The 8,554-nt window shown below is 60.1% G+C and overlaps 2 protein-coding genes across 3 annotated transcripts; one reads left to right on the top strand and one right to left on the bottom strand.

The window, feature by feature from the left end:
* Positions 1 to 5: 5 nt before the first annotated feature.
* AFMID (arylformamidase) lies at positions 6 to 3,838 on the top strand (the record flags this gene model as incomplete). The annotated part of the gene is made up of 10 exons (XM_085318223.1): positions 6 to 168; positions 302 to 406; positions 486 to 534; positions 744 to 829; positions 903 to 975; positions 1,365 to 1,462; positions 2,057 to 2,135; positions 2,458 to 2,593; positions 3,093 to 3,197; positions 3,426 to 3,838. Coding segments are annotated over 10 exons (924 nt in total), but the record flags the coding sequence as incomplete, so codon positions are not given.
* A 601-nt stretch (positions 3,839 to 4,439) lies between these two features.
* On the bottom strand, positions 4,440 to 8,430 carry LOC146588302 (uncharacterized). 2 transcript variants are annotated; one of them, XM_085318231.1, is made up of 6 exons: positions 8,325 to 8,430; positions 7,321 to 7,409; positions 6,722 to 6,907; positions 6,393 to 6,530; positions 6,040 to 6,232; positions 4,440 to 5,518 (listed from the first exon to the last, which is right to left on the bottom strand). In XM_085318231.1, exons 1-6 carry the CDS (start codon positions 8,341 to 8,343, stop codon positions 5,181 to 5,183), a joined length of 963 nt encoding a protein of 320 aa, XP_085174357.1. In that variant the 5' UTR covers positions 8,344 to 8,430; the 3' UTR covers positions 4,440 to 5,180. The 2 variants fall into 2 exon arrangements, with proteins under 2 accessions (XP_085174357.1, XP_085174358.1); XM_085318232.1 differs by having other exon boundaries at positions 6,722 to 6,886.
* Between the last annotated feature and the right edge of the window lie 124 nt (positions 8,431 to 8,554).

Raw genomic sequence — 8,554 nt, 5'->3', positions numbered from 1 at the left:
GCGGCCGGGCGGTGCGGCCCGTCCTGCCGCCAGGGCGGGGGCCGCGGCCCGTGCCCCTCAGTGCCCCGTGCCCGCAGGAGCTGGAGGAGCAGTACTCCCCCAGCCGCTGGTCCCCTCGCCTCCACCCCGACGCCGTGGTCGAGGCCCACGAGGAAGCAGTGACGGCCGGTGAGGAGTGGGAGCGKGCAGCCGAGGGCCCAGCTCCTGCCCGGTGGGTGCTGAGGCCCTGGCAGCCCTTGTGTGACCTCGGTGGCTCCTGTCCAAGCCGCAGAGCCGCTGACCCTCCCTGCCTCCCCCGCAGGGACCCGGAGGGCCCARGCTGCCACGCAGACCCTGCTGCATGTCCCCTATGGGGACAGTGATGGGGAGAAGCTTGATATTTATTTGCCCACAGACCYTTCTGGAAGTAGGTGATGGGCAGGGTGGCAGCAGGGAGGGGTGGGCAGAGGCTGCGCCTCCCACTAACCCTGTGTTGTGCCTTGTAGCTTTCCCAGTCCTTGTCTACATCCACGGTGGATACTGGCAATGCTTAAGGTGAGGCAGACCTTTTTAGGGGGGACCCTTGGGAGGGGAACTACCTGGTCTGCCTTTACCATCCCTCTTCTTAGGAGAGCAGTACTGAGCCTAGAACTGCCCTGTTCTGGGTCTGATCAAAGCTGGGGGGCTGGATCAGGCATGCTCCAGCCAGCCCCAGGAAAACGCCTGTCCCACAGTGCATGGTTAACCTGCATTTCCTTCTCCAGTAAGGATGTATCGGGTTTTGCAGCCCCTGCGCTGGTGTCACAGGGTGTCGCAGTTGTGGCTGTGGGTTACAACATAGCTCCCAAAGGTAGGTGATTTCCAGGGGTAGCTGTGACTCCGCTTGCAGACCCAGGGCCCTACTGACTGTGCTCTCTGCCTAGGCAACATGGATGAAATGGTGGCCCAGGTGCAGCGCAGCCTCGCCTTCCTGGTGAAGCAGTACTCCCAGATCAGGTGGGCAGCACGCAGCTTTTCCCCCTACCCCCGGCATCAGCAGGCTCCATGGCCACTGCTTGGCCTTCAAGGCAAGCTGTGCCTGTGTCATTCCCTGGAGTGGTTTAGTGTACGGAGGTGTCTGCAGCAGCCACAGGGTGGGGTGAACAAGCCCTGAGGTATAATAAAGGCGTTAATGCCTGGGATTGAGTACTGCACCAGGCCAGTGTCTGTGCTCCTTCCTTGTTGGGCAATGGATCAGCTGATGGACTGGAAGGTATGTCTGAGCTGCTATGTTTGGGCTGCAGCCCTTGGGAGTGTCCTGCCTCCTCCACTCTGAACAGGATGTCCCCAGGCAGGATGTGCTGTACCGTCCCTTCCTACACTCACTCATGGCTCCTTCTCTCTAGCGGCGTTTACTTGTGTGGACATTCAGCGGGGGCTCACTTGGCAGCCATGGTGTTGTCAACGGACTGGGCAGAGTATGGAGTGACACCTGACATCAAAGGTAGTGCCTGATCTCGCAGAGACCCCACTGCTTCCGTGTGCTCTGAAAAGTTGGTGCTTGGGGCTAGGACACTGTCCTGGGGCATCTCCTCCTTTCCTGATTCCGCTGTGTGACTCTGGGCTGCTAAGGCACAAGGGCAGTGGGGCACTGCTCCATCAGTGCCTCCTCTGCAGCAAAGCTGTGACTGACCATGTGCATGCCCACTGGCAAAGAAGGGATCTGTGGAGAGTGACTCTTCTTGTACAGAGGACTGAAGGAGAACTGCTGAATTGTTCCTCAAATCTGTCAGTCTTTCTACTGACTATTCAGAGTGTCAAAGCTGGTCAGTTCTGCAGTGTGTGAAGCTGTGTCAGATGACTTGCCTCAGCTGACTGCAGCCCACAGATGCTGGGAATACAAGAATCTGGGCTCCTAGGACTGGGTGCCGATGTGGGTGTAGTGTCCATGCCCGCCAGGCAGCTCAGCAGTGCTGCCAAGGGCTGAGGCCTCAGAAGACATGGGATGTGGGTGCAGACAGGAGCATTCCCACAGGCAAGGCTATCCAGTGGCCTGCACAGCGAGGCTGCTCATGCCCGGCAATGTCTCTGCCTCCAGGAGCCGTTCTGGTGAGCGGTGTGTACGACCTGGAGCCCATTCTGCATACCTACGTGAATGATGTGCTGAACATGAGCCGGTGAGTCCGGATGCTGTAGTGACAGTGACGGGGAAAGGGCATGGGCAGCTGGCATGCGGGCATGTCTTTGGCCAGCACAGCCTGTGGCACTCACAATCCTGCCCTGCACCTGCTCTGCTGGCCTGTGCTCTGCCTGTCTGCACAGAAGTGTACCATGCACAGCGTGCTGGCAGCCTCCATACCTGACCCAGGCGCAGGCCCTGCAGCCTCTGCCTTACTCGTGCACACAGCCAAGGACATGGGAGCACTCTGCACATGAACACCCTCCTCTTAACAGATTTGAGAGGCATACTGGTTGTCACTGTGGTGTCTCCTTCCCCAGGGAAGTTGCCCAGAGGAACAGCCCCATGCTGTGTGTCACTGGAGCGGTGCCTGCAGCTGTGGCCTGCGAAGTGCTTGTGGCCGTAGCCCAGCACGACTCACCGGAGTTCCACCGGCAGTCCCAGGAGTACTGCCAGGTGAGCTCCGGCAGTGCCTCTGCCTCCCTGTGCCCAGCTCTGCGGGGCAGCTGCACAAACCTGTCCTGCTCTGACCTGCCCTGGGCCTCTGTGAGCTGCACAAGATAAGTGGGCTCTGGCTTCGAGAGCTCTGTGCTGGCAACCCAGAGCAGCAAAGGGGAGAGAGCTGGGCTGGCTACAGAGCAGTGACTCCTTGCCTGTGGTGTGCAGCTGCTTTCTCTGTGGATAAACAAGTACAGGCTCCCACTTTGGGAAGGAGTCCTGCTTGCTGCCAGGCCCAGCTCTGGTGAGGTTAAACTGGAGTGAAGAGCCCGTATGTTATAGCAGAATAGTATTTCTCTTGCTGTGGTGATGGCTGTTATCTGAAGTGGGTGTCTGCTTAGGGAGGATGCCAGTTCTTGCTGAGCAGCTGCTCTTGTTGCACACTACCTGGGGCCTAGCATAGAGAAGGGGAGGCAATCTGACTTGTCCCCTCCTGCCAGTGCTGGTCTCTTCGCAGGCCCTGCGTTTGGCTGGCTGGACCGTCTCACTGTTGGACCTTGCTGGTGTGGATCACTTTGACATCATTGAGAAGTTATCCCAGGACAGCTATGTCCTGACTCAGGTAAGGGGAAGAACTCTTGTGCAACCCCCATCTTTTGCTGTCTTGACTACAAGGCCAGAAGGAGGGCAGTGGTGGTGTGTGCTTCCCCTGCACAGTGGGATGGGTGTGGGGCTGCTGCTTTGGGTCTGGTCATCACCTTTCGAGGCTTAGAGAGAGGAGTGGTTCCCCCGCTGGATGGGGAGGAACAGGGGCCAGGCACCATTTGCAGGGTTTGGTTCCTCATTCCAGGTGATTCTGAACATGATTTCCAGAACTTGACTGCATGTTGGGAGCAAACTGGAGATGAGATGCACCCTGTTCATGGCCCCGTTCCAGCCTGCTGGGTCTCCTCCTGCAGCACAGGGTGATTGCTGTCTCTGAGCACCTCTGTGTGTGCTGCCTGGGACAGATGTGCCTCTTCCACTCCTCCCAGTCTACACTGAGGCAGAGGGGCTGTTTGGAGCTGGAAAGTCATTATCAGTACTCTCACCTATGCTGACATTTGTTTTCTGGGGTGTTTCTGTGCTTTGTGAGTGTTGTCCTTGCAGCAGGGCTGGCGGGCCTGCAGTGGGTCTGTCTGGAAGACTGGATGATGAAGTTTGTTCCTTCAGCTTCCTTTGAATTACTTATTGCAAATGTAAAAATAAATAGGAATAACTGCTGCCCGGTATAAATCTTCTTCCTGGGGATACAGTGTTGTGCTAAGCCATCGAGTACAGACTTAAACTGATGCATAAATATCTCCTCTCCCACCTTGGAGCTCTGGTCCTGAAGCGGGACTCTCCTGGGGCTGGCAGCAATGAACAGGCCATGCTGTGCGTGCACAGGCACAGTACAGGGAATCTCTGGCCCAGAAGTGACAGGCTTGGCAGTGAGAGACTCACGGCCACAGAGAGAGACTGTGTTGGACTGGGTAACACAGGGCACTGGAATGAGGGGCAATGGGAGAGTGTGTTCAGGAGCTGGCGGAGGCCAGTAGCCAGCTCAAGGGCTGGCCTGGAAGGGGTCTGAGCAAAGCCTGGGCGGGTGAGGGGAACAGACGTTGGGGGCAGCTGGGCCCCCTGGAGAGGCCAGGCTGGCTCACGCACCTGTGAGAGTCTCGGTCACGTATCAGTTTTCGTGCTGCTCTGCAGTGGTCCGGTCCTGTGGCTGTGAGGCCCTTGTATGTCCTCAGGGAGGCCTGTCCCTTAAAAGGGACCACTGGGCTGTGATGCTGCAAGCGCGGGAGGAGCACTCTTGGGAGACAACATCCTGCACAGCCACAGCACTACCACAACTTTTTATTTAGATCTCGATTGCCTCATTACAACAGCAAGAGCTGAGCGTAGCACAACCCAAAGGCCCCTGATTCGGACTGCTTCCTCTCTTTGGCTTCRTGATATGTGCTGCTGCTGCCTCACACTGTGTGGTGGTGAGCAAGCTGCCCAGCTGTGCCCTGAGCATCCTTCCTGATCTTTCTTCCTGCTGCAGCTTGTATACACGTTCAGTGTGCATATGTTTGAGAAGTGTGTGGCCTTGGGAGTGGGTATCTGGCCCTGCTTTTGGGCAGTGTCTCCAGCAACTGGGTTACAGGAACAGCATAGAACTGTGTGGACTGAGGACTAGAGGATGATCTGATCATGTGTTTGCTGGGGTAACTAGTGAGGTGGGGAAGCTGTCTTGGAGTGGTCTGGTGGGGTGAGATGTGGACTCCCCTCTTGTCCCTCAAGACACATCTGCAAATGAACCCCCTCCCACAGAGGCGCAGAGCTCCCATCTGGGAGGGTGCGAGCAGTGGTCTTGGCAGGGTTGGGCTCTSGCACTGGTTTGCAGGGCTGCAGGCGAGAGTGGTTATTCTGTTGCAGCCTGTCAGGGACTGGTTCTGGCTGGTCCCAGACCCTTTACTGCTGGCTACCAGGAGGATAAGGATGGGAATTTGCCCCAGCCTGCAAACTTGCCTGCAGCAGCCAGGTAGGGTCAGCTGCAGGGCTGAGGCCAGGAAGATGCATGTTCCTGCATCTCAGTTTAGTCTCCCTCTGTGCTCCAAGGACTAGTATCCAGTCCTAGGGACAGCCTCTCCTGGCACTTCCTGGCCACAAAGTCCAGCTTGTTCTTTGCGAGCTCAGTGTCATGGGCGGAGATGTTCCAGTGCCAGACTGCACGCAGAGAGCGTGCTGACCAGGGGAAAAGCAGCACACTGACAGCGTGGCCTGTCTCAGCCACCTCCTCCTCACTCACTGCCTGCATGCGCTCGCAGAGCTCTGTGGGAGATGGCCAGCCCCCCTTCACTCTCACCAGCACGATGTTTGTCTCCACAGCCGTGAGGTTGACAGAGCAGAGGGGCGAGTTCAGCTCCTGGACGCCTGGGGGAGGTATGTGCCGTTAGGCTGTGGGTCTGGCACCGGACTTCCCAGGAGGGGAGGCTGCAGTGTTGCAGAGGCACCACCCAGCTCCCGGGCTAACAGAGAGGCCTTTTGCCATTCTCTGTTGAGCAGCACCAGGGTTACTGTGGGCACCATGCATCRTCCCTGGATGTCATCTAGCCAGGCAGGAACCCCAGACGGATCCTCACCTGGCTGAAGATCCAGCACTACAGCTGAGGGAATGTGCCGTTGTCCCCCAGTGATCAGGATCAACATCARCCCTCTGAGGCAGGACTGTACTGGAAGTTGTGGTGTGAGCCCAGCCCAGGGCTGGGAGAAGGGGTAGGACTGGGGCCACCGCAGAGCAGAGCTGCTGTGGGGTGCAGAGGGGTCCTGATGCCTGGGTGTCTGGCTATCAGGCAGGGCGGGACCCAGCTCTGTGGCAGTATGTGGAAACCTGCATAGCGGAGTTCTGCAGAAAGCACCTGTACATCCCAGGGCACCGAGGGGCCTTGAGATACCTTGAGCAAAGCGGCGGGCGTTGTCGTGATCTCTGCGCAGTGTTGTCTCTGCGTGCTGCAGCCCGATGCGGGCAGCAGCTGCCAGTACGCCTGCCTGTCGCATCCCCCCTCCCAGCAGCTTCCGCACGCGCCAGGCCTCAGCCACAAACTCCTTGCGTCCGGCAAGCACTGCTCCAGCCGGGGCGCCCAGGCCCTGCAGATCCAAGAGAGAGGTGATCTGAGAGCTGTCTCGGGGAGCTGCCCGCATCCCTCTGGGGATTCTCCCCTGTCCCAGCCGGCAAGCTGGGCGCATACCCCATGCAGCACGCCCCTGCACAAAGGCAGCCCCCCCAGGGCGCCCCGTGTGAATTCACCTTGGAGAAGCACAGGGAGACAGAGTCACAGTGCTGGGTGATCTGTGCTGGCTCCACGCCCTGAGCCACAGCCGCGTTCATCAGTCGTGCTCCGTCCATGTGTACCCGCAGCCCGTAGCGGTCAGCAAGCAGGCGGACCTGGGAGGAGGCAAAGGAGCAGCTGGGCTGGTAGGAACTACTAGACAGATGGAGCCTGCAGGCGCGGCAGTGTGAGCTGTGCTCCGAGCTGCTCGGCAAGGGCTCGTGCGTCCTGCTGTGCTGTCCTGCAGAGCCAAGCCTGCCTGCACCAGGGCAGGGTTGGCCAACAGCCGCTGGGACGCGGCTCTTACCTGCTGCAGGTAGGTGAGGGGCAGTGCCCGGCCCCCTGCGGAGCTGTGCGTGTTCTCCAGGCAGATGAGCTCGGGGCGGGGGTGGTAGCGGCTGCCGTGGGCCTCACGGATGGTCAGCTCCAACTGGTCCAGGTCGAAGGTGCCGTCTGGCAGGTCTGGCAGTGCCTGGAAATGGACCCCAGCGACCTGTGCCCGGGGCAGTGCCAAGAGCAGAGCTGATGAGGGATGATGGCAGTGTATGGGGGGCCCAGCCCCTCTCCCCCTTGTACCCCTGCTCTTTCCCTGCCCTGTTCTCAGCATGATCTTGGTGCTCTCTGGGAGATCCATGCAATCCCTTACGCACCAGAAAGGGAGCTTCCCCCCAGCCCAGTCCCCCGCAGCCAGAGGAGGGCAGCAGCAAGCTGCGGTCCTTCCCTCCAGCCCGCCCTGCACAGCTTGTGCCTGCCCCGTGGGCTCAGGGCCTGGGGCAGCGCAGGGGCAGCCCAGCACTGGGTTCTCCTCCCTAGGGCCAGGGTGTGGGCACCCTGTACCTTGCTGCCCCCCAAGGAAGAGGTCTGCAGCACTGGAGACAAGTGAGCCAGGCAGCACCCAGCACCTACCTGAGCGACCCCGCCATGCTCGTAGACGTGCAGGTGGGCCTCCCTCCCCAGGAGCAGCTGGGCCCCTCGGCGCTGGCAGTGGCACATCACTGGGACAGGGGAGGAGCGGTGAGGCTGGGGYACCGTGGGGTGTGTGGGGGCAGCACTGTGAGCATGGGGAGAGGAGGCAGGGACTCGGCTGGGGTGATACCAATGTGCCGTGTGAGCTCTGGCAGTTTGTAGGGCTCCACTGCACGAAGGCTGAGCACACAGCGCTTAAAGACATGTGCCACATCCSTCCTCCACTGCAGTCTCTCTCCATGGCAGGGCTGGCTCCTGCACAACGCAGGGACGACAGCTCTGCGCCTGAAGAGTGCTGGAGCTGGTCCGAGCTGGACCGTGTCTCCATTTCACTGAGGCCTGCCAGCGGTGGCTGGAGCTAGGGGAGGTAGCAGGCACGAGCACGGTGATGGGGTGGGCACTGTCTCTCCTCCCTGTCGTGTGTGTGCACGTGGCCAGAGCTGGAGCTCAGCCCACCCTCCCATGCAGCGCGGAGCCTCACTCGCTGCGGAGGGCACACAAGCGACCTGGGTAAAGGTCGATGGAGCAGTTCTGCTCGAGGCTGAGCACGGGACTCCCTCCTATCCAAGCACAGGCACATGCTCAGCAGCAGCATGAAGCAGGAGACCAACTCCTGGATCTGCATGTTGTGCTGCACTGCTGAAGACAGGGCCCAGGAAGGGGCAAGGAAATGCATCTGGGTCTGAAAAGAGAGGACTGAGCTGCCTGTTTCTAGCAGCTTTCCCCTGCAGCCATTTGGGCATGAAAAACCTGCAGCTTTCCAAGCAGAAGCGGGGCTTTTCCTYAGCATCCTGGAGAGCAGCAAGGAGCAAGGGGTTTCCCTTGCCCTCAGTACCCTCCAGACTGAGGTGTAAACTGACCCCTCTCAGCATGCGACTCGGCTGCTCCTGGGTCGCTGGGGCGGGAGAGCAGTGCAGGGGCTGCGCCGAGCCCTGGGCACTCACCCGCAATGAGGTTCGCCATGGTGGCCGTCGGCACAAAGAGAGCGTCCTCCGTTCCCGTGATCCGTGCGGCCAGGTGCTGAAGCTCTGCAGGGAAGCGAGGTGCAGGGGCCGCCGCCAGGATAGGACCGACTGCAGCTGGCCCTCGAGGGGGGCCAGACGGAGGGCGAGGCGCAGCAGGGCTCCGCGCTGCCGTCTCCAGCGCGCCCCGCGCCCCAGCTCCCGGGCGCCTG

This window comes from Rhea americana, unplaced genomic scaffold (genome assembly GCF_003343005.1).
Source record: "Rhea americana isolate MKP2758 unplaced genomic scaffold, rheAme1 scaffold_527, whole genome shotgun sequence".
In the NCBI taxonomy this organism is placed as follows: Eukaryota; Metazoa; Chordata; class Aves; order Rheiformes; family Rheidae; genus Rhea; species Rhea americana.
The sequence above is the reverse complement of the archived record's forward strand: the minus strand, read 5'-3'. Positions and strand labels throughout refer to the sequence as shown.